At 37.0% G+C, this 26,609-nt stretch overlaps 1 protein-coding gene across 4 annotated transcripts in view; it reads left to right on the top strand.

Annotated features, from left to right (window-relative positions):
* The window catches only part of LOC132109445 (protocadherin-11 X-linked-like), a 183,045-nt gene that overhangs the window by 74,734 nt on the left and 81,702 nt on the right, over positions 1-26,609 (top strand). For all 4 annotated transcript variants that reach the window (XM_059515514.1, XM_059515513.1, XM_059515516.1 and 1 more), the window contains one exon: positions 7,391-7,450. In XM_059515514.1, the coding sequence (XP_059371497.1) occupies positions 7,391-7,450 (60 nt within the window). The remainder of the gene's footprint in view (positions 1-7,390; positions 7,451-26,609) is intronic.

Genomic DNA, 26,609 nt, shown 5'->3' with positions numbered 1-26,609 from the left:
TGTAATGGTTATGCCTTTTTACAAATGCACTTTGCATATCCTACCATTTTTGTTATGTAAAGTTGATTTATGAATTCTAAACAAGGGCAATGTTCTGTTTTTACACTCATCATTGTTCATTTAACTTATTAAAATTAAAACAAGACAAATCCAGATGCCAATGGCAAACATTTAGCGTTTCATTTACACGGAACCAAAACTTACCTAAAACTATAACACTGTTGTTTTGGCTCCCTCACAGGCACATGACATTTCCTTCAGGTGATGCAAATATAGTTAAACTATGTGGCTGTTATGATGTTATGTTCCAGTGTAAAAATGTTCCTTCCAATACTAAAGCTAATTTACAAACCACAAATACCAATAGTCCACATATAGGCCAAAAACAACAGAAATGACAGATATGAATCTATAAATTTAAACTGGATTTGAATGACAGGACTCATTTCAGTATGTGGCAGGTGGCTACTTTGCCTGCCTGGTAGTGTTTTTTTTTGCCATTAAAATGATATTCGGCCTGTCCTTGATGGTTTGTGCCCGAAACTGTGCCTTATCATGATTTTAGGTGGACCACTCAAATTGAAAGCCTCCGTCGCTCGAAGCCGTATCAAAATAATTGTTTCGAGTCGTAGTGGATTTTATCTAGGAGAGGACTTACTCGAAAATGATCCTGGAGAACAATAAAATGCATTTCTTTCTCTACGTCGGCAAAAATGCACGGGACTCCAGCTTGCAGTTATTGAATTCAGGCCCCATATCAGTCACAGACCCAAATTCCCCTTATTTCTTTCGGGGGGGAGATGTCCCGAATATGATAAATGTACAATACGGGCCTTTGATTGTATGGCCGAGGCAGCCGCTAAATTATAATGCTCAGTTTGAGGGCTCCATGTTGCCTAAGGCTTTTAAATTGCTAATGATCAACTGTGAAGAAGCACTTTGATAGCAGTGCCGGGGGACTTTAAAGCAGATCTACTGTTGTGTGCTGAGCACCCGCTTCACACTGGAAACCCTGTACCATTACTCTTTCAGAAATAGGGGATGTCGAAAATGAAAACAGGAAGAAAAATCCAAGAAAACAGAATAAGTTGCCCAACCCACTCCAAAGGCAGACGTGCTGCATGCATAAGTATTACAGCATTAAGGAAGACACATCTGACAACCACACCTAGTAGTGTGACTGTTTCATTGTATACTAGGCCTGTAAGGTTCTTTATTTTACACGACTGTCATCACATTGTCATTTTGTGTGGTGCCACTGCAGCTTTTTCTTTTTCGTGTCGCAAGATCAAAAACATGGAAGTGACGCGATCGAAAGCATCTGATAATCCGTGAAATAAAGAACTCGTTTTAATCCCACAGAGAGAGAGAGATGTGGGTGTTGTTGTTGCTTCCTCTTATTCCTCCGTCTTTTTTTTGGTTCGCTTTTTCACATTACAGCAACAACAACAACATAATGTCATAAACGGAGACAACAAAATCAAGAGCATGCGAGGGGTGTGCAACTTATTTAACGCTCGGTACTCTTGAGTGTCAGCCAGGAAGTAACAAGTACAAAGTCTCCCAGTGTGTGAGGAGAATGTTACTGGGCCAGAGCATCCTCGCTGTGCCAGGCTGCCAGAAAAGCCCCGCTCCTTATTTTGCCTTGGGTGAATAGTGCTCTTGTTTGTGAGTTTAAATGGGAGTCGTCTGAGATTGCGGTGAGTCGTCTCCACCTGGTGCGTATCGGAGAAGACAAGTTAATGTGACGACGTCAGACCCTCTCTTTAAGATTGCTTTTAAGGTGAAAAGTACTTCGGCGCTCGCTCCTGCCAATTCTCAGCCTGAGGCTTTTTATCTCATGAGGGCTGGCTGAGAGAGAGAGAGAGAGTAACAGAATTATTTGCGAGTTCACTCAGGAACTGTGTTGCCAGTGCCATTAATATCAAACCAGAGGCACTCCTACATTAGGAACAACTGATTGGCTCATTTTTGGTTACTTTGCGCATATACTACCAGTCAAAAGTTACAATTATTAAGATTTTTGTTTTTGAGGTCTCTTATGCCCACTAAGGCTGCATAAATTTGATTTAAATTAGAGTAAAAACAGTAAAATTGTGGGGAAATTAGTACAGTTGAATAGTGCTATTTTCTGGTTGAATGTATTTTAGAATCTAATTTATTCCTGTGTGGCAATGTTGAATTTCCAGCATCATTACTCCAGTCTTCAGTGTCACATGATCCTTCAGAAATCATTCTTATATGCGGATTTGCTTCTCAGTTATTATTGGTACTCAGTGGTTCTTATTGTATCTTAAAAAATAAATAATAATAATAATAATAATTTGAAAATCATTCAAACATTTTTTTTCTTTTAAAATTATTTGGTGAATAGAAAGTTAAAAAGAACATCATTTATTTGAAATGGTTAAATATATCTACTGATACTTATGATTAATTGTATTATAGTATTCTATTCTATAGTAAATTATATTTTAAAAATATATTAATATAGATAAAACGTATTTGAAAATTGCAATGATATTTCACGATATTACTGTTTTTACTGCACTTATCTAATAAATGCAGGCTTGGTAAGCATAAGAGACCTCTGCAACAGCATCAAAAAACCTTAATCATTTCAAATTTTTGACTGGTAGTGTACACTGTATCTGTCACTTTCTTTAATTTTCATAATAAATGCATGCAAGTGCCCGACTAGATCAGATTAGCTGTGATGAAATATTCATGCTTTGAATTTAAACCCCTGCAAAACAGTAATAAATGAACATGTTTGCAATGAACTGCTTTGTTTTGCTCAGCTTGAGAATGAAATGTGATTTTTAATGCAGCTAATCCTTTTAAAACACATAGCAGGCTCATTATGGCCTAGGGATACAGTAGTGTCTGTGTGAGAGGAGCGTGTGCACGGCCGTGTTTCCTCACCTAGCTCTGTCTATGTGACAAAATTTGCTTTATCATTGTTGGCAACCGTAAATAAAAAAATATATCATTCCAAATTAGATCTCGGCTATTATGTGGCCCACAGCACTTTTGAGTGAAACAGGTTTTATCGTTTATTATAAAGAGAAGCACAGTCATGCATACCTGGGTCATATTATGATTTACCAGCTGATTTTTGTATTTGTTTTACTTTTTTAAACATTTTACAAGCTAAATGTATATATATTATATATATATATATATATAAATATATATATATATAAATATATATATATATATATATATATATATATAAATATATATATATATATATATATATATATATATATATATATATATATATATATATATATATATATATATATATATATATATCGGAAATGTTTAAAGATATGAGATTAATTTTAGAGTTGTGAAATACATGTTGCTTTACAGAAAGACAATTTAATGTAGATATTTCAACAGATATCATGGTATAAATGTTAACATTTTAAGATAATTGCTCATAACAAATTCAGTAAAACCTAAGAAAAATGAAATGCAATGCTATTTAAACATTATAATAAAATACATATAATACAAATTATACTTTTTTCCCAAGATTCTTTGAGTAATAGAAAGTTCACAAGAACAGCATTTATTTGAAAAAAGAAATCTTTTGTAACATTATAAGTGTCTTTATTGTGTATCTCTTGTTCGATTTAATGTGTTCTTGCTGAATAAAAATAACAATTATCTTTTTTTTATCCTAACGACCCTAAACTTTTGAATAGTAGCATCAAAACAGCATATTCACTGATACAGCGAGGCATATTAAAAGTTGGAATTAGTTATTATCTGTACAAATGGTACACAAGGGGCTGTGATTTTTGTAGTCAAAGCATCCAGGTGGCCTTTTTCTTTTCTTAAATTTTTTTACACAGGCCGGTGCAGCTGTAATACCAGAATCAGACCCAGCATACCTGCACCTCCAAGTCATTACAAAGGTCTAATTGAGACCTCTTCCAGCTCTCAAGACCAGTCTAAAAGAAGGGGCTTCACACTGCTTAGCAAATGAGCACACCAGGAGCAAGAAACCTTGGTGTCTTGATGCACTTGTGGGAGGCTGTCATTTCAAAGAGAACCCCTTTATAGAGATGGCACATTGAGCGTCAGTCAGCCTCAACACCGCTGGCGAGGAGATTATTACGGCTCTTTGCAGTCTACCGCTTGCTCCCTTTCTCTCTCTACTACTATTTGGAGGGGAAAACATTCAGCAGAGTGAAGTGTAGCAATCACTTCCATGGCTTGTTTTGGGGAGGAACAGCAGAAAGGGTTTAATATTAGCAATTTGGCATGTCGATAAAAACTAATTTGTCTCTGTACTGTGAAGCAGAGACGTAACACGTAATGAGAAGAGATAACAAATTTGCCTTCTATCTGGCATTTTCCATCATGTTTATTTGACTGCACTTCACAACCTTGACAAAATCACATTTTGCTTTCACAAGTTTACTGGCGCTGCATGAATTATGGAAGGAGCCGAGAAGGAGTTTTTTTTGTAGAAAAGCGACCATTTGAAAGCCATTCCCTCCATCTGCACTTATTTTATAGACTTTTCCGCTCTCCAAAAAAACAGCAGAGCATTTAAGTCATCCGCTTTTACCAGTGCAGTTATGTAGCATTTGCATAGCCTAGGCTTTCAGTACAAGGTATAATTTTGCCACACATTACAGAAAGGCCATTCAATCGAACACACTGGGTCAACTTCGCCTGATAATGGTGCCTGTGTACCTGCAAATGAATAAAGCCCCAGTGGCGTGTGTGTCTGTCGTCTATGTCAGATTTTAATGGGATCATATATTATTTAAACATGCAGGACAAGTTAATACACTCTGCGCAGCATACCTGTCATATTAAATAATTAACCATGGCTGAGAAAAACATTAAACAGGAAATAAAGCATTAACACAAATGCATTTATTCCAGAGAGATTTCTCTCCTTCAATATGTTATTGTTTCATAACTGTTGCCCAGTTTATTTAAACAATATCACACCAGCAAGAGGTGTTGTTCTGGATATCAGCACAACTGTGATTTAGTCATCGGCACAAAGCCAAAGGGTAATTGATATTCAGTCTTATCCACAGTATTTTTTATGCCAAAGTTTTATAAATAACTTCTGTTTCAGACAAAATACTTGTTTATTATTTGTTTTATTTATTTATTTATTTTTCCTCCTCCTATGAAAACTGTTCTATAAAAAAGCAACACACAGAGAGGTTGGATCCCATATATATAGTAGCTCCATTCAGTTAAAAAAAAAAGAAATCTCACTGTTTCTGTCACTTTTTGTCTGTGGTGGCTGTTTTACATTGACACTTTATGCGGCTTACATTGTTACACCAGTAGGTGGCAAAAAGTGAGCTTTACGAGTGAGTCATTGAATCATTCAACCATTCATTCATGAATAAGACAAGTCTTTACAACTACCCTGATTAATTCATGAAAAAAAAACGGTAATCTTTGTCGTTAAATCATTCACTCAAACAATTTGTTCCTCTACACTGATTCAATCAGGAAGGAGACATTGAATCATTCATTCAACTGATTCGTTCAACTACATTGATTTATTAAGGATCAAGTTATTGAATAATTTACTTAGCTCATTTGTTTAACTACACTGATGCTGAATTCAGTACTAGTATACTACTCTTACTATTTTTAGCATAATGTTATATGACAAAAATAGCTAGAGTACTATGCTAGTATGCTGATCCAAATTTAGCATGGTTCATTTAGAAGTAAGCCACTGAATCATTTATTAAACTGATTCTTTTTTACTAAATTGATTCATATAGAAGTGAGTCGTAGAATTGTTCACTCAGCTAATTCATTCAACTACACTGATTTATTTAGGAGCGAGCCATTGAATCATTCATACAACTGATTCATTTAAGTACATTGATCTGGAAGTGAGTTATTGAATCATTCACTCAACCAGTTTGGTTCTGCGATTCATTCAGGAGCTAGTAAACACCATTGCTGTGTGTTGCTTAAAGAAGCGACAGTTATGGTTCACAGGTGGCACAAAAAAATAGAAGAGGTAACTGGCAGCATTGTGTCTTAAATGTACATTTCTCAATATTGGATTATTGTTTATTGAACTGTTGTATGAGATATCACACTCGCAATGGTGTTGTGAGTCAGAATAGCGCTGTTGCTCTTGTACCATGTGGAGCAATTGAGTTCAAATTGCAGTGTTCTTAACAGAGAGCTTAATAAATGTTTTGATTGACCAAAGTAGAGCAGACACAGGTCAACGTGAGCAATGCTGACAGCGACTCTCCTGAACAAACATGTCGTGTCCTCTGAGCTGCCCTTGTAACCAGGAGAACGTGTGCTTTATTAGTCTCCCTCTACTTGAATTCCTGAGCCTGCTCTGCTCAGGTTACAATATCATGTATTGTTTAAAACTAGCTCATTAAAGGAGTGTAAGAATCAGGTTGAAAAGGATGCTTCTGTAACTGGCCAATTGCGCAAAAAAAAGTTAAATCTTGTAACTTGTCTCTGTAGAGTTTCATCCCTTCAGGAGTGACACAAAGCCCCCTTCTATTATCTCAGACTCATAGGGCTGACCATGCAGTGTTTGTATTTTACCAGACAGCGGGTGTGAAGTGAGGTTACCACAGAGCCGATGCTGTCTCCTCTAAATGCTGATGAAATATAGATGTTGAAGTCTGGACCGCTCAGTGTTTCATCTCTCTTGGTGATACCATAAGGAAGTCATTAATAGTGTCAGAGAGCATTAGTCCTACAAAAAGAAGATAACTTGATGTAAGAGAATGACTGGCAGCACCTGCTTGGATTTAACCGTGCGTCCCACAAATATTAGGGAGAGAAGTTTGTCCCCTGCTGTGCAGGTTTTTCCCCTCATCATATGTATGCAAGGTCGCTTCAAGATGGTCATTTCCCCCTGTGCTGCCTTTGTCAGTGCGCAGAGTCCCTGCATTATGCATAATAACAAACAGCAGGACCATCTGTTGTTGCCTTGTTGACTTACCTACGTGCAACCTTTTTAGTGTTGGATTTCATGTATCAGTCTGATGTAGCACCATATTTACAATATGCTAATTGGTTAATGAAATCCTGTTTGAGAACCTTTGCACATGTTATGAAGGCTGTGCTATGTGTTACGCTCCTGTTTTCAGCAGTGGGCACAGAAATAGGCTTGTATGGAGAAGTTTTGCTGTAACCATCTGCTGGCGATATATTCTATCAGCACAGATTGATGCCCTTAACCTTTATTCACTCAATTGGCTTTTCCATTTCTTCAGAATAAGTGTATTTAATAGGTCACTTTGTTCTCCCTTATTACGAAACATACAATTTATAGAAACTGCTCTCGAATGCAACAGTTTTATTCCAACTAAAATAACTAACACAGGGTGATTTGTTTTTCTTCTAGAACCAGAGCCAGACTCCAGATAAAACATTCCCTGTTGTCCCAGCCACGTGTCCCCACAAGGTAAGTCACTGTCTTACTAATGGTTCTGCCTGTTAGAGGCATTGTATTTTCACTGTGTAATAAAGGCTTTACAGTTTGTTGTATCTATTTGAATCAGTGCTTCTAAACTGGTATATCACAACCCCAGAATCTGTCTTTTTTAATATGACAGATAGGGGAAAACAATGTGAAAATGTGTATTTTGCTGTTGACGTCACAGGCTTAGCTTTTTTGTAGGATTTTTTTTTTGCACAAACATTTCTCTAGTGCAAACAAAAGCCCGGTTGTCCCTTAATGAGTAATTGGTGTTTTTTGGGGCGTAATGTGCAATAAACCAATCAGAGTCTCATCTTCCATTCCCTTTAAGAGCCAGTTGCGCTCGTGCCATGACGGATTTGCTATTTACATGGTGGAATTTGGCAAGTGTAAAAACAGAACGCGTCTCGGAGATGAAATGGAGCTGCTCGTGTGCGAGCAAATAGATAGCCTAATTCTGATGCATGTGATGACTATCCATTATGACATGTAGGCATATATATGTATTTAGCTCCTTAAAATAGCATTGCGCTAGCAATGCGCCTGAACACACCTCTTTTTTAGACCAGCACGCCCATGGCCGAAAAAATGGGCGCATATGCATTTTCTAATTAAACAACGTAGCGCTGGACGGGAAAATGCGAACGGTGCCGGACTGAAACTAGCAAACACACTTGCGCTGCGCCTTGCATCGCATTGCGCTGGATGTATTATAATGCCCAATATTTGTACCTTAAAAAAAAAGAAGCATCTTCCACATTCATAGATGCAAGTTATCCCGTCAAATAAGCAAATAGCAATATGGGCACATTGCCTTACATGCCCTTGTCCACGAAACCACAATAACTGCACACTATAAATCATTAGTTAAATGTTAGTAAATATTCAAGTCATCCTTTATAAAGCATTGTTCCAAAAGGAATATGCATTGGTAAGCAGCTTATAAATATAGCTATACATTTGTTTGTTCTTGAGCCATAACTATAATGTTTAATAACTGTATTTTCATACTTTATTAATAATCAATTTATAATTTCTAAATTAAGTTTTTTTTTTTACAAACCAGTTATTTAAGAGTTGTCAGTGGTTCATAAGATCATTAAAAGGGTAAGTAAATGATTAATAAACTATTTAAATTTAAATATATAAATTGTATTATTTAGACACATGATAATAGTTGCTCAGTTGTAATAACTGGTTTACTGATACATATTCCTGCTGTAATTAATGATTAAGTTAGGTAGTTATAAAACATTTAGTAGTTGCCAGCCATCTATTTTTGTGAGCTCATCTAAAGTGAGAACTATTTATACATTGTAAAGCATTTACAAAGAAGATTTAAAGGATCATTTATCTTCCAAACAGAAAAGTTAAACAAAAAACAGAGGGATACAGAACACAGATATATATATATATATATATATATATATATATATATATATATATATATATATATATATATATATATATATATATATAAATATATATATATAAATATTTCTGAGTTCTGTATCCCTCTGTGTTGGATTTGTTTGTTTATTTATTTAATTTGTTTATTTTTGTTAAGAAGGTAACTGAGCCTTTAATCTCCTTTGTCATTGATGTGCTTCTAAATCAAGAGCAAGGCATTTATAGCTATATTTATAAAATGCTTACTAATGACTATTAATGTTGGGACAAGGCTTCATAAAGGATGAACTGACTATTTCTTAATGCTTACCTAATGATTCATAGAGTGCAGTTATTATAAAGTATTACCATATTTTTTAGCCACAAGCTGATTTTTAAGCTTTTTTTTTTGTCAATAACTGATAAATGGCAGATAATACAATTCTATACTAATTTTTCTAAATACATTACAATTTTGTGATGCCTACATTCACTTGTAGCTTTTAAAATTATTATTATTAGTTTTTAGTGTTTAATGTTTAATTTTTGTATTAGAAAAATGTATAGTCATTTTCACAGACAATCATGCGATTAATCGAGATTTTTATTTTATTTTATCATTGCCCAGCATTAATATGTATATGTGTGTGTGTACCACAGCAAGGAGGCATGACGGCAGATATTTCCTTTTTTGTTTGTCTTATCTCAGGTTGGAAACAAGACCCAGAATTAAATCGTAGTATTGCAACAATATGTCAAATTATCTGTGATTTCATGCTTTTTGGGACCGAGATTTACCAAAACAGTGACAAGAATCAGTCGTGTAGATGAACAAAAAGAAAGTGGATTTCCTACATGAAAGCTGGCTGCCTCGATTTTCATCAGTTTGTATGGGCTTTTTCACGCAGCCCATCTGAGAAATGCAGTAATGTGTTATATTGCCAAACCTCGCACTTCCGTCAGTCCACTAACCCCAAATGTGCCAAAGTGCTCATGTCCTTTTCTGGTTGACTGGGCGGGTCAAAAGTAAAGATCTCACAGAAAAGTCAGCAAAAGTCCGACAGCCCGTCAGAGAGGGGTCCAATCCGCAATCCCCTAATATACAGACAGCCATCAAAAGCGACTCGAAAGCTGCAAGAGAAAGTGGCAAAATGTTTATACAAATCACCCAGGTACCTGTCACGAGATGTATGAAAAAGGCAATCAGCTTTGTCCTGAACCTCTCGGCACACAACGGGGCTCTAATTGCTGACCCGTCCTTCACACAAGCCTGCACGCTTCACCCCTGTCGAGTTCACCTCTAATAACACGTTCTATACAGTGCTGATGCGCTCGAACTCACCTGCTCGACACCCAGGCTGCAGCGTTTTGTCCTTGAAATATGAAGAGAGTTGCAATTCCCGTGTTGCTGTCAGCTCTCCTCGAAACAGCCGATCTGGATGGAGGTAATGAAGGGATGCCACCGATTTGTGATGGCGTTAACGTTTCCCCGCGACCAGCAGAACATAATCTCTGTCTCGTCGCTTCCCATTAGCGCCTGTGATCTGCACAAGCCAATATGCAAAGGAAGCAATGGAGCAGTGGAGTAATTCTGCGTGTCACTCAGCACCGATGAAAGTATAATGGTTAAATGGTTAGATATGATTTCTATAATAGGAATGGTGTACTGTGTGGCACTAAGACCAGTCCTGTTTTCTTTGCTGGTATTGTATGCATTCAGAATGAAAGGGAGCTAATGAATAGAGAGCTTTTAAAAGCTCCGTGATTATATGGAAAGGAGAGGGGAAGAGAAGGATGGCGGGAGAATGAGAGAGCGAAGCCGAGGGGGGTGGAGAGAACACTAAGTATACATAATTGCTGCTTGACACATTGGCCAAATTCTGCTGTGCCAGGATTGGAGTGAAGATGATTAACGGCTGTCCGTGTGGGTGGGCAACTTGGTCACCCAGGGCTTCTAGTTTCCATAGCAATTGTACTCCAAAAGTCATACATTTCATTGTGAGAGTCCCTGAGGCCTGAGCATTGTTAAATTCCCTAATAATATCTTACATTATGCGTTTGTCCTCTCAGCAGTAATTCATTTCAGCCGCTGTGATTCACAATAGGTCAGTAGTGAAAGTGGAGAGAGTCCCAATTTCAAACCTCCTATCCGAACGTGAAGAATGACACATCTCCGCACTTAACGTTGATCAAGTGGCCCCGACTTGAGAGAAAGTGATCAATTGTCTGACATTACAGCAGGCACGTCTGTTCTGCCGATCCGACGGACGACCAGGCTCATATTCTGCAGGTATTTAAACGCCATTCATCAAGGCTTCGAGTTAACCCTAGCAGGCAACCTTCCCGTCGAGCCGGCAAAACAGATGGCAGATGGAGTGCAGAATTTGACCCTTCCCTCCCTGAGTGCGATGCATGCGAAACCCTGGCACAAGCCACCGCGCCATAGCACCCCCCCCCCCCCCACCACACACCATGATATTTCATCTCTCTCCGTGACGTCACGTTCCCCCGCCGCTCTGATATTGGCCCTCGTGGCGGCACACTCCTCCACATCCTACTCCGAATAGTATTTTGAACTTGGGAGAACCGGTGGTGAATAAGCACATCTTAAAAATGATTCATTCTAGATAATAAATGGAATTTATTAAGCCGCATAGCATGCAAAACTCAAGACGGCATGCTCTGCGTTGGGGGCTCCGCTCGTGTACATGTGCCATTCAGGAGGGAGTAGGCGTGATGCTGGAAGACAAGCAGCAAAATGCCCAAACCCATACCACCGTCTCAGCGTGGCGCCTGAGGATGCTTTGGTGGACATCTTTAGACAAACATGTAGTAAAGCTGGAAAAACTCACAATTGGAAAGGTCAGTTGTGACCTCTGGGTGCAGGGCTATGCTGAGCCTGTCACTAGCAAGCACAGCATGTTCATGTCAAACAGAGAAAAGGTACACCGGCTGCCCCACTGTCGAGTCTGCCATGCAGCAGGTTACGTGTGCGTGCATCTGTGTTGAGGATATGTATAGCTGTTTTGATTCATCAGTAGTGTCAGGAACCGCAAACAGGTTCTTATTTAGATTATCCACGTGGATAGAAAATACCAGAACTATATGACTTTTGACTCTGTTAACAGTTCTCGAACATGATTTTGTTTTGATTTTAGTGAATAAAAAATGTACAGTGCAACCAGTGTTGTCTGATTGGTGAACAAATCGCTGAACACTCTATCTTTCAAAAGTTTGACATCAGTAATTTTTTTAAGGAAGTTAATATTTGTATTTAGCAAAGATGCTCTAAATTTATGAAATGCTCCAGTAAAGACATTTATGCTACAAAACATAAGCATTACTTATTATTTCAAATAAATGCTGTTCTTCTGTTCTTTCCATTCATCAAAAGTATCGCAATTTCCTCTGAAATATTAAGTATTAGGTATTGTTTTTTGAAATAGAATTAAGAAATGTTTCTTGCGCAGCAAATCAGCATATTAGAATGATTAAGAATGAAAATTCAGCTTCTAAATCACAGAGGAAAAAACTGTCTTATAGAACTTTTGAACAGTTTGTGTTTGTTTGTATATAATTAGGGCTAATTATTGCATTTCATTCATGCCTCCTCTAAAAACACTGAGAAAGTCAACTGTAAATACAGCTTTTGCAATAATAGTTTAATTATATTTATTATTGAAATTTCTAGGCATTTGACGATTAAATTACACATATTTTTCCTTAAATATTTAATTATTTTAAAAATACCCAAAAGTAAATTAAATCAATCAATAAATCAATCAACACTGTAACTGTTAAATTCCCATTCTTAATCATCTGGTGATCTGTATGTTTTTTCCACATTAGCTCTGGCAGCATATCTGTAGCAATTTCTTTTGCAGAGAAGTAATCGTGGTCCTCCATTCGCTTTAGTTTGCTCCTGCACTTGGCTGTAATTACAAAATCAGTGTTAATGTGGTGTCTCTTTAATTGGCAGACATGTTGGTTTTTTACAGGCATATTAAAGCAGGGTCTGTGCACAGGGTACCGCATTTATAGACTTGCCCCTCACAAGGTCCTCTGGCTGTGGTTGACCTGACTAATGAAGAGATGAAAGGAATACTAACCTCTGGAATTACAGCCGTAAACCCACTCGGATCGGATGATTTATGGCATTAGAACAAGATTAATTTGTCCCATTTTTCATACACATTTCAATATTAATCAGTCATACTTAAAAGAAGGCAGGAACTAATTTTTTTCCCCCTCTTGTGCGTGGCTTTTTCTGAAACTGTGGCAGGTTTCCTGCTTTCCTAGTTAAACCAATCAGGGATTTCGCCACATGCTGTCCAATCAATTAAGTCAAATGTGTGCACAGCCCTTTGATATAGAATCATTTGTCAAATCAGCGGAGGTGGCAGAGTGCAGTTACCCAGGAGTCTGAGGCTCTTGACTCCCGTCCACCTGGAAATCTGCTCAGCGTTCAGATTCAGGCATTCCTGGTTTCCTCCATCCCTTTAATGGGGTGTCATTGTGTGCACTGGTTAAGCTCAGCTAGGGTCCACAGGCTTTTTCCATGCATTAGCCTCTTGACTACATAGCTTAACCTCTTAATTTTTTGAAAGCTCTGCCCAGAGAAAGCTCGATATTATATAACAGAATGGCAGCCATTAGGATTCAAATGATTTGCTTTTTGCTGTTCCGTGGTTATTGCATTTAACGTTACACGATACAACAACCACATTCGGCGTGACACAGGAGCATCAAACGTAACCTGGTTTTCTGCCATTATTGTGTAATTTGTGATCGGAAGTGAAAGAATCCCGAGTTCTTCAGGTGGAGGTAATCTGCTGATTGTGCTGTATGGAGAAGCAGCTTGGCACTGAGGGGTCATTTAGTTCATATATTGCTCTTTTTAATAATGCTCTCATGTTTCTTTCTTCTTATGGCTCTCGAAGGAACTCCTGGAGAAAACTTCAAACTTCACCTACTACTATTTCCTACTGAAGCGAGTCTAATTTAGAGCGGGCGAGATTTGAAGGATTCTTATTTTGTAAAATGGGTTACTTGGAAGCCTTCAAATAAGTAATGTTGTTTAATTATTAATTATATATATATGTAAGTCGCACTATACTCAGTTCTTACACACACAGTGGTGTGAAGTACGTGAATAATTATTCAAGACAGAAAGTTTACTTTTAATACAATTATTTTACATAATTACTCCTTTCACATTTATAGAATAAATATAATTACTCAATTCAAATTTATAGAACAATATCTAAAAAAAATGTCCACTTGTTTCAGTCTGAAGTCCTACTTATAGTTTTATAAGTATTTGTACTATTGGATAGGCCTATGAACAGTATATACTTTATATATACTTGTGGATATTTAATTTATTCTATAGTTTCCCTCTTTCAACAACAATATAAACATGTAACTGGAAGATAAATATACAATGACTTTTTGTTTAAATGACTTAATTTCAATAAATAAAAAATTGCAAATATGATACATATTTGACTATGCACATATATGACTATATGACTATGCACACATTTTATGTACTGATATTGCATTTCCTGAGCTAAAAATTCAAGTTGATTGCATGAAATTTATTAATTTTAAAACAGCTGTGAAAATGATTTATATATAAAAAAAAAAACATTTTTACTTTAGTGTTCTGGACACATTTGAGTAAATGTTTGGTGCATTCGCAGTAATACAACTCAATTACTCTGTACTTTTGACACCACTGCTTATCCACCTCATTATGAATCCGTGTTGTAATGTAAGTTGAGATTAGTAGGAACCGTCTACTTTTTGTACTCTTTAAAGGGCTTTTGATGTAACGAACACTTGATGTACCTCCATAGGAGCCACTATATAAATGAGTTTCCAGCCACAAACAAGGTCTAGTTAAATTAAAAGAAGTGCACAGAATGAGCGTTCGGAGTTAAATCAAAACTCAATTGAAGTGTAGTACATCAAGATAATGCTAGAGTGGTTTCAGTCTTATGATTCTTATCTGATCTTCCATACTGATCAAAGCCATTCGACTTGAGTGCTAAATATTTCAGTAAGAATAAAAAACAGCGTGGCATGACCACGTGATTCATTTCTGGGCTCTAAAATGTCTCTTTCTCTGTATTTAATCTGCAAATGAGAGGTCTTCAGACAATGTTATCGCACTCATGCTGCCAAGTGTCATGCAATTAATCAATCATTTGGGTTTGTGATTTGTGCGGCTCTACATTTCATCATGTCCTGTTTTGACAAGGAAGCCAATCTTCATATTCGGGAACAAAAAAAGCCATCTGGAGCTTTTATTGCACATGCTTTCCCCACATTTATGGTTATAAGGTATTCCCTATAACGCGGTATAATGATCCACCCATGGAAGGCAGTCATTTTCCTGATGTAGGGTGAGATGCTAATGAGCCTGTGTCACAGGCACTAGGAGTAGTGCTGTATCTTTACAGTGGGTGGCTAAGCGCGGGGAGAATGGAAGAATCTCCCATAAGCTTAAAAGCAAATTATTGCCTCTCACCTTCACGCAACCTTTCCCTCCCTCTCCTCTTCATGCTATTATTCATAGGACTCTCACTGTCAAGTCTGGCAATAATTTGTATACTATTCTTAAATACGTTCCCAGCCCCATTCCGAGAGGCACCAGGGGGAATAGACAAGGGAATATTTAAAGGTGATTTATTTTATTTTTTTCTGCAGCGATGAGTGAGTTTGGTGTAAAACGTAAAATTTATGATTTCCTGAGACCCTCGGTCTGGTCCACAGATGGGAGTCTTTGTTGGGAAAGGGCTGCAGGGAAATGCGATGCTATGATAATCATTAAACGGATGTAAGTACTATGATTGCATTGCGGAATATTAAATTTGCTTGTATATTCTGGGAAGGAGAATTAAGACTTGTTGTTCAAAGAGTAGTAAAAAGAAAAAAAAAAAGGTAAAACATTATATCTACCAGATGACCTCATTAGACTGTGCTCCTCCAATCCAGAGCTGCTTTTGCACTGACATCTGATTGTTAGCATCTCCCATACAGCAGAGAGCTTGATAATAAGACATTTACTTGTAGGCTCTTCTCTAAAGGTCCATATGGGGTTTACAGGTCTTGAAGCAGTCGGCTTGACACTCAATATAAACAAGCTCTGGACGATTTCAGACTGAATCAAGCGCTGGAGATTTCTAGCACTGTTCACTGTGACAACATATGCTGCGTTTGATAGCTATAGCCAGAAAACAGTGAGAGGTCTGGAATAGAAATAATGTTAGGTTTGCTCCCTTGTTACACTGGCTGATGACATAGACTATATTTTCAGTCACGGGCCTGTTTTAATAGGGCATTTTTCATGTGCAGACGTGTACTGTTATTGGCGGTTACATTTTGTATCGTGTTTGTTCTCATGCATTATTAATATCTAGTTAGTCATAAATATAAACAGTTTTTGTCATGCCTGGAAAGCTGTCTGTCGTTGGTGTTAAGGAAAATTCATTATTTCATCACCCTCATTCCAGCCGGTATTATTTGCATGGAATGCAAAAGATGTTTAACAGAATGTCAAAGCTGCTCTTTTCCATTAAACAGAAGTAAAGAGTAAAGAAAATAATAATAATACACAGATTATATAAATACATATAGAATATATATTACAGTAGACCACTCAACTTAGTGATTGCTATCGGGATATGAAGAGAATTTCAACCAGCATAACAAAAATGTTTTTGAACCAAATCACCTACCCTGCCTTTAATGTGTGTTTAAGGTTTCATATTGATTGAAACACAGATTGATTGTTCATCCACTTGGCTGTTTGTTTCTCTTCAACTAAACTTTGTGCACCTTCCCCAGGCTGTTTTGCTCCTCTTTTAGGATTCCAGTGAGTCATGTGTTGCTGATTTTTTTTTTAGTGGACACACTCTGCCTTCTGTAAAATGTTGATACCTCTTAGCTCACAGGATATAAAGGAATATCCTCCAAAGTCGAGGCTACATCACACAGTCGAAGCAAGTGCCAGGCCAGCAAAATACAAGCACATCAATCCCAGAACATTTTCAAAATATTAGATAGTGTCTGTAATACCTCTGCCTTGTGCTTAGTGTTCCTAGAGTAGAAAATCCATATTGAAAGGCCAGCGTGGGAATCTTTTTATGAAGTGATTTGACTGCAAACACCATTTTTATGGCAGAATTTCTACTTTAATATTTTGTACGCCTAGATCCCTGTAGGTTTGTACCTCACCTTTTTGGTGAATCATAAACCAAAAAAAAAGGAACAGTAAGAAAAGTGTAGTTTACAAGTCAAGTCACCTGCCCAGAATCTGTTTTACATGTTTTTTATTCTCTTTGGTTCTTATCCTTTGCTGTCCTTCTCGGACTATAAAGCTTTTTACTTTATTTATTTATTTCTGCTGTTTATTACTTTACTTTTATTTCATTTTCAAGTGAAGATAAAACACATGACCTTGTCTTTCTGTTTTCAGCTTTATGAGTTGCAGTTTCATCTTCCTGCTATTCACAGACAGTTTTTCATAAAGACTGTGTGCAATCAAAGCACAAAATTCTCAGATAGGCTGCCCCTCATTTGTAGTATTGAAAAGCCTCTAGACAGGCTTTTCTTGACAACTGCAATTATGTTTCTGTAGAAAAGAGCTCAAATTATAAGAAAAGACCTGTTCTGAGACTCGGAAGGTCCATGAATACTTGAAATGCGGCACATGGATAACTGTTATTGAGTTAATTAGTCTGGGCTTATTAGGATCTCCCCTTCAGTCTTTCTCTGTCGGTATAAACTACTTAAGTCCACCATGGGTATGCATCTATTTCCCTCAGTTTAAAATCAATCTTGACAATCAATAACCATTGCTATTAATGTTAGAAAAGGCAAAGCCGAGTCAATTCCTTTAAGTGTATCAAAAGTGTAAATAAACACTTGAGAGGCTCATATCTAACATAAGCAGGAGTCATGGCTCTTGAGTATGCAGCAATTAAACTTACGCATTTATGGATTCATAAAGATTTTTTAATTACACACTTTTAGCCATGGAGTATAAACAGACTGGATTTTACAAAATGGATTTTATGGATATCTATATACATCTGCAGTAGTGCAGCGAAATACCTAGTCTGGTGAGACTTATTACACGTAAATATATATATATATATATAAGATTAAATATGAGATAGTGTGACGCCTTCAACATTCATTCATGTAAAATGTCCTGATTTTGTTCGTTAATCCCTCTTTTTTTAATAAGAATTGCCATCTATATTTGCACAGCAAAGGAAAGACAGCCCCAAATATGATACCTGCAGGTTCACAGCGGTTGGTCATCATATTTATGGAAACACTTGGATCCATATGGTGTCCATATGCTTAAATATGATTCAGATGAAACCTGTGTGGGGTTCCCGCTGTGTTCACAAACTTATCCGGCATCATTAATCAGTGTCACCATCAGGTGTCTTGTTTGCCAGGCGAGGCCTAAGTGACAGTGATAAGTGATCCTCCTCTTGTTCCAGCACGAGCCCTAATACAGTGGGCTTTTCACATTATCAGGCGCGGACAAAGCCAGTGCCACTCTGAATGAATGGAAGTGTCAAGTTATTCAATAAGTGAACAATCCAAACCATTAACAATTTAAATGTCATGCTGAGGAAGCTAACAGTGAAGGTTGATGCAGATATTAGGTCCTTACTTTTCCCATCATCCGCCATTCAAAGCTTAACGCTCGAACGACCTTCCGACTCTCTCTTTTTACATTGAGCTGCAATGACAGAAGCCAGGTGCATGGTGAGACCACATGTAGACCGAATTTTGACCTTCGGCCTGATGAGGGATTTCAGGAAGCGTGGAGGGTGGAGGGCAGAGTTGCAGACTGATGGGCAGTTAAATGTGGACTCCAAATGGTTTTTCTAAGGAGTGTGAAAACATTACCTTGCCCTAAGCTGCCAAATCTCTTCCTGGCATTTTTTGTTTGATGATGTCTTCACTTAATGTATAACTAATGCATTGCGTCAAAAATTGAAGTTGTTTCGTCAATAACTAGATCCTGTTTCATCTTGAACCTTCAGACTAATGTAATCAATGAGATCTGATTATTAAGTTAACTCCAACAATGTAATTGAAGATGTCCTTCAACTCCACCTGCATTCTAGGGAGTGCTTCAGAAAATTTGCTTTGAATTCGCTTGAAAGTAAATGATTGAATTTTAATGCATAATTAAATCAAGCAGGAAATCAATTCATCCCCCTCTGAAAATGAGAATTCAACACTCCCAAGCATCAGAAGGCAATTATGATGAAGTTATTATCATAGAGTCGTATAATGGCACAAAATGACTGCACTGGCACCAAATCAGCGCTTGTCAATAGAGAGGCGAGCGAAATTGCAAGTACAACATCAAGAGCATGTTGCCTCGCATGCTTTCCATTTATTTCACTAAAATAAAGGTGGCAGTTTACCCACACGAAACCTCTGGGGGGGACTTAGACTGCTCTCTTGATGAAGAACCAGATCAAACTGGTCTAATTTCCTAAATGAATCCTCCAGAACTATTACCAGTGAGCCCAGCCTCTGCATAATGTGATGAGCAAAGGGAACATTGATGAACTTTTTTAATTATTACGCCGCTTGGGAATTTGACATACCAGTTCGGGGATCCACACTGTCAGGCTTTGCGCTGTTTTTTAGCTCCTTTTTAATTCACCCAATTTGTCGGTCCAAATGAAACACTGAAAGGTTAGAGTGTGGAGTAATTAACAGCACCGGGCCTAATGAAATCAGGAGGGGATGGCGTGTACCGTGAGGATCAATACAGGTCTTTAAGTGTGAGTTGGGAAGGAATTGTTCAGGGAAATAAGGAGCACTTAATAGTAATAAGTTGATGAAAAGGCTACAAGCCTGCATGTGCTAAATGAGAATCTGTTGGAACACAGATAGAGGTGTCACTTGAAGGTGGCAACGTATCGAACTGTGATCATGTGGCGACGTGTTGAGCTACGCTAGCATGTTATAAGCTAATCAGCCTTGATGGATGCGCCGTGCCTTGGGTTTTAAAATGCAGAAGAGCAAAACGAAACGGCCAAAGGGCATGTTTGTTGATATTCCAATATATTAACTAATATTTTTGTTTTTCGTAGTATTGAAGGAACAGATGCTAGCTGTAAATATGTGCAGCTCTCCGCGCATTCCTGAAGCAAGAAGAAGAATTAATCACATGAATACTTCCACTTTAAACTCCTGCTGTCTCAGACATTAATGAGCAGCGCAGAATTGATAATTCCACATCTTGCGCACAATTTTCCCATAGTGGGAGCGAAATCTGCAGTGGCAATGTGCCAAAACACACTTAGCAAAACTGGGCAGAGCTGACCTTTAAAAGTGTGAGGGAAACATCCTTAAACACAATGCGAAATGATAAACGGGTGGCTGGAGCAAGCTGTCACAATTTTTACTTCAGTGAATGTTTCTCAGGGTATATTACAGGATGTTTTTGAAAGTTGCACTATTTAAGTGAAGATATATAATATATAATATCTATCTATCTATCTATCTATCTATCTATCTATCTATCTATCTATCTATCTATCTATCTATCTGTCTGTCTGTCTGTCTGTCTGTCTATCTGTCTGTCTGTCTGTCTGTCTGTCTAGACAGACAGACAGCAAAATGTATTGATTTTCACTCGCAAATTAAATTTGTATCTTTGTTTTAGAATTTAAAATTTTTTAGTTATTGATATTGGATGTTTATATCTACAGCATTTAGGTTGATCAATCATGTGATTTTTTTTTAGCATGTTGAACACCCATTTGACAGGTAACAGGGAACTTTATTCAAATAGAAGTGGTGATGAGGTTGCTGGGATGAAATGCCTTGAACTTTCCTCTTCTGATGGTTTCTACATAACTGCATCTGAGGGAGAAATCGTCATGTGATACCGAGTGTCAAGCAGTTTCCCCCATTAGTCCACATATGCCCAATTACTGTTTATAATGTTGCTATGTTTGGAGGTGGGCATATGCTTCAACTATACGAGTGGGCGGTTGTGCACATGCCTCAGTGGAACAAGGTGCAGTGAGATATTACACATTGAAAGCTGTGCTGTATTTCACCCGAATACAGGCACATAAACAAGGCTCCCTGGGCAACTGTCTGATGGCAGGTCACGTGATTCTTTCACCTCCACTTAACAGCTGAGGTGGAGGTCCAAGGCCTGCCAGACAGTTCTGCACGGCTGAGGTACTACGACAGCTTGTGCTTGACCGTCCTGTCACTGTTTTAGCACATTACATGGCACTTCCTGCCAAGGAGCCCCAAGTCATGAGAGCAGCTATTTGAAGCATTGGATAAAGCAAGAGAACACTGTTCCTCAGACTCCATCGCTGTTTAGATGGAAGACAGTAAAAGACTTCATTGAGACAGAGATGAGAATAACAAACATTAAAAGACTTAATTGAGACAGAGATGAGAATAACAAACATTAAGGCTTTTTGGTATCTAGTTTTGGTTCCTTGCCGCTGTCACCACTGGCTTGCTTAGCGATATCGTCGACTTGATAGCTATACTATTTAAGATACTATTTAAACTGAACTGAGCTGAATGATGACGTCACTGAATCTAGTGATGAACATGATAATGCCTTATCATTATTTACACATTATTTTTAATTATTGTCACACTTTTTTCCTATTTAATGTACAGTTTCTTTACAGTTTCTTTGACAAGCGCTATATAAATAAAGGTGACTTGATTTGACTTGACTACTGAAAACTGGTCTTAGAACAGTATAATAAATTGGGACTAAAACTAAATGTGATGGTTTTTGTTTATTATTTAATGTTTATTGAATTACAAATAGTGTTAAGGAAGGTACTGTTGCTATTTAGTGTAAGAAAGAAAAACCATAAAGAAGTCTCATTGTACCCTAATAACATCAATACTGCATTGTAGGATTTTAGAATATTTATGGGTTTATTTATGATAATGTTGCCACATTTTTCCAGGCCATCCTTTTTTATTTTCCCAGATAGGATCGATATGGAAATATTTCTGTCCCCATGATAACAGCCCTCCATCTGCGTTTGTTCAGTCCTAAGGGCAAAACGAAGAGTTCTTTGTCTTAGCTGAGGCATGAGCTTGGCTGCAAACAAGCAATATATTTTAGCCTTATGGAAGGGGTGAACACCATGGAGCATCATTCTTCAAGGCCAGGCATAGCAGGGTGACTGTTGAAGAAGGTTATGCTCATCGTAGGTTTCATCCTACATTCCAGGCTACTTTGACAAGCCTGTGAATTTCCTTTTCTTTTTTTGCCAAAGCATTTGGCTTTATGAAGACATAAGCTTTAAAGCGGTGCTGGGATTTGACCTCCCTGGGGTGTGAGCTTAGTCCAGCTATCAACATTGCAGTTCCAGCCTGGTGGTGGGTCTGAAATTAGCCCATAATAGCACCTCAACACGCCAGATCCACTGAGACGGGTTTGGGATAGAGAGCGATTGAAGGACAACACTAAACAAGTAGTCCACTGAGGATTGAGAGCCCAAAGTGAATGTTTCCTTTTCATCACAGACATCACAAGAGGGCTGTGACCCCAGCAAGGACATCTTAAACAACAGCACTGCGCCGCAAGGCTCAAGTACTTAAAACACCTCAAACATATGGCTTGCTAAACGAGCACACTTGCAATGTTTATTCATGTACTGCCAGAATACTAAATGAAGGAATGAGGAGCCAAAAGGATGGTGAGTTTATATGAATGAGCATTAATTTGACTATTGTGCAGGATCCTTGGCTGTGAGTATATTAGGGCTTGTGGTAAGGAGTAGAATGGAGAAAATTTAGGCAATGGAATTACAAAATACTGATGTTTTACTTGGTCTGATATTTTCAGTGACCTCTTTGACTGCAGAACCTTAATTTAAAGGCGCTGCAAATGAACTCACAAATTGCATGATTTCCAGCTAAATGGCATAATGAGTTCATCTCAACAGACAATGTGTTTTTTTTATGCTGCAGTTATAGACACATTTCAGGGTTAATGAAGTTAAAACTAAAACCATAAATTTGAGGTGTATTGTAACTGGAAATAAACAAAATGTTAACTGATATAAAATATACACTTATTTTCTTTGGCTAATCGACATGGCAACATTTCTCATTCATTTAGTTTTAACTTCTGTAGTTGATGTTCTACAATAACTATAACTAAAACTTAAGTCAAACTATATTGATACATAAAAAAATGAAATCAAGACATTTGATTTAGTTTAAAATTGTTCTAAAATAACAAAAACTTTAATAGAAATGTATACAAGTGATTTTTAAAAAAAAAAAAATCTATTAAGAAATTACACAAAACATTCCTATGATTTAACCAAAAATAAAGCAAATGTAAAAATAAACTGAATTAAAATAATTAATTAATTAATTAATTAAAATATAAATTTATAAAAAAAATAGTAATAATAAAATATAATAATATCTAAATGGTCCCAAAATAACACCGTTTTGCTCATATAGTTTTAAAGGAAATAGCGACTTATTAAATAAATTGGGATTCTGAGACGCAACACAATAAGCCCTGGTGTTTTTAATCAATTATTAATTCAATATTTTAATGATCAGAAAGATGGGGATGATCAAAGGCCTGGTTCATGCCTCTCTGCCATTGCTCACTGAGACACACTCCGGCTCTTTGAAGTGCTGTGCCAACAAATGCACTTATCTTTACATTTTGCTCTCAGGAATACATGAGGAAGCCCTGTGAAAACACTGGCCTGGAGATCCACTGCAGCGAGGCCAGGGTCGTTGACCTGTCCTTTTGCCATAGATTTAAATACAACATCGTACAATGTATACCTTTAGATCTGTGCTGGTAGATCAGCTGAGAATACTGATTCGTTTGAAGTTTTCTACATTTCTCTGTATCTTCAAGAACATTCCTATTTTTGTAAATCAGACTAGACATAATTTCGATTTCATTCTATCGTGTCTCTCTTCTGCATTGCTGCCAAAATACAACATGGCAACATGGAAACATTTGTTTTCATGTGTATTCTTTTGGTGAAAATATGCTTTAAATGTAGTCCATATTTCAACGTGTCACATTCATTCTAGTCAATTCTACTGACTACAACGGAATCAATGAATGAATAAATAAAGCAAGCATTGGTTTGCATAAATCTTTTTGAGTTATGACAACTAATAATTATGTTCAAAAAATCAACTGTATTGAGTTTAGAATAATTTGTAGCATGAATCAATTTTTGTTGTTTAAAAAAAAAGTTTAATTTAGAATCAACGGGTAGCACTGTTACTTGTTCTGCATGCAATTGCAATGTAATTAATGCTAAATTAAAGATATTAAGGATGAAATTTACCAAACAATGCCTTCATGTATCCACCCACCTACCAACACAACAAGCACTTCTCTTCAGCACAGTGGTAACCACAAAAACTCTTTTAAATGTCAAATATATTTCCCTTCACTACATAACAACACCTAATTTCAACACAGATTCTCTTTATCTAGTCCTCTTCAAAGCATGCTGTGAACTAACAACCCAATGCCCAATTTTCAAACAACTTCATTAAGTTTTCATTACGTACAGTACCCTTTTTAAATTAATTAATACAGAAATTTGAGTCTATTAAGCTGATATAATGATCAACATTATTATATCAACAGAACACATCAAAATAATGCTTGCAACTTAAAAGGTTTAATTAAATCAAAAAATTAGAATTGTTAACTTGCAACCATGCAGTCAAGCTGTGGTAATAGGTCCAGTGAGTCCTAGTTGAAGACAATAACAATTTAGCTGATAAGTAAAAAATGTAACCGAAAATTAAAATTCTATATTAATTTAAGTGCAAAAACATTTATATATATTTATATATAACATAATATTATGAGAACACTTCTCGGTGTGAAAACCTGAGCCTCTGATATAACATATTGCAGAATTTTTGTTTTTTGTTATTTATTGTGATTTAGCAGCACAACATGATCATCATCATAGTTCAACATCATGTTGTGCACATGATTTTGTGTCAGTGATTTACTTAACACTGAACATGACTTCAGTATCTGAAATATAACAGCACATTCCCCTCAAACGTACTCTGTCTCTGGTTTCAATCTTTTGTCAATTTCCGTGCGCATTACACTCTCAATTAAATCTGAATAGTACATTTTGGTCACCGAGTGCAAGGGCAAAGCTCACATTAACTCCCAGCACATGCATCTCTCGCTAAAAAGGGCTCCCTGTAGTGAAAGCACAGTTCCATTCATGGTTTTAACCTAATGAGCTAATTAATTTGTTGATTATTATTTTCAGCCTCAAGATGGATTGGCGCACGGCAGTGTTTGTCTTCTCGAACAACCGCGTGATTCAAGGGCAATAAATTCACAAGCTGAGATCTGAGTCTGAGTCTCAATGCCTTCTGATGAACCAATTCAGTCCGTGACAAGAGTAGAGGTGTCTGGGAGACTTTTCCGACAGCCTGTCGATGCCCTGTATTTATGGACATGTGCAGTCTGCCTTTGGCAATGCAAACCCAGGCCTCTATTGTGTTTGTCAAAGTAATAGGATATATTTTTCCCTTGTTCGGATAAATCAGCATGGACAGATTCTGGCCAACAGAACGGTTTGTTAATGTTTCCAAATAACTGCTTAAGAAATGCTTTTGTTGGGCATGAGATATAAATTCTTCTCTGCTGACAATATTTTGTATGAAATAGGGCTGGATGCTGTATCGACTTTGTAAGGTACATCAATATATAAAAAAAATGATATAGGGTAGAACAGTATAGTTTATACAGTAGTGTGACGTTGTGAGTCCAACTGAAAATTTGCGAGAACATTGAGCGAGTTGCTGTAGGGAAAGTGCATAATCCAAATAGTCATGTGAGACATGATTTATATTATATGCTTCAAATTTGCTTTATAAACAAATAGTTAAATGCAGCTTGCCATGTCAAGTTATCTGACGGATATGTGCACTGATATATACACTGTTCTGTTTGAGATGCGGTTTTCTCTGAGCATAACTTTCATTTTATGTGTGTATTCTCATTGGTTAATATTATAACGCTTTTTTTATTAGTATTTTTAATTTATTTAGTTTTTAAAATTTGTGCTTTAGAAGCATGTTAAATAATGTGGAAAGCAGCAGTTAAAATATAAACATTTTAACCGCTGCTTTCCACATTATTTTACACTCTCAGGAATACAAAAGCTGTCACTGTGGCAAAATGTACCTTTTGAAAGGTACTAATATGTAAGCTTTAGGGGTAAACAATGTACCCTTTTGAAAGTGTACCTTTTCCCCCCTGACAGTAGCATTCTCTATATTTGTTTTCATGGCTTTCAATTTGCACATTGTTGGAGGATATATATATATATATATATATATATATATATATATATATATATATATATATATATATATATACAAAATAATCATAATTCTCCAAGTAATCATAAGTTAAATTATTTGGAGATTATTCGGATCAGCAAAAGCATTTCATCTTTCATAATTAGGTTGCATCCGATATGGAAATATTTCAAATCTCTTACACCATTTACAGCTGCACCATCTACTGCAGTACAAAAGGGTGTAAAACAATTTGAAACCCAGCCGCGAAAACCTTTACAGCCTGAAAAGTCCTCAGCCCTGAAATAAAGTGCTTTGCCAGTTTAATTTAGTCAGAGTGTGCAGAGAAAACGGTACATTTAGCCCACTT

The sequence above is a fragment of the Carassius carassius genome, chromosome 29 (genome assembly GCF_963082965.1).
Source record: "Carassius carassius chromosome 29, fCarCar2.1, whole genome shotgun sequence".
Classification (NCBI taxonomy): Eukaryota; Metazoa; Chordata; class Actinopteri; order Cypriniformes; family Cyprinidae; genus Carassius; species Carassius carassius.
This window is presented reverse-complemented; position numbering and strand designations above follow the sequence as displayed.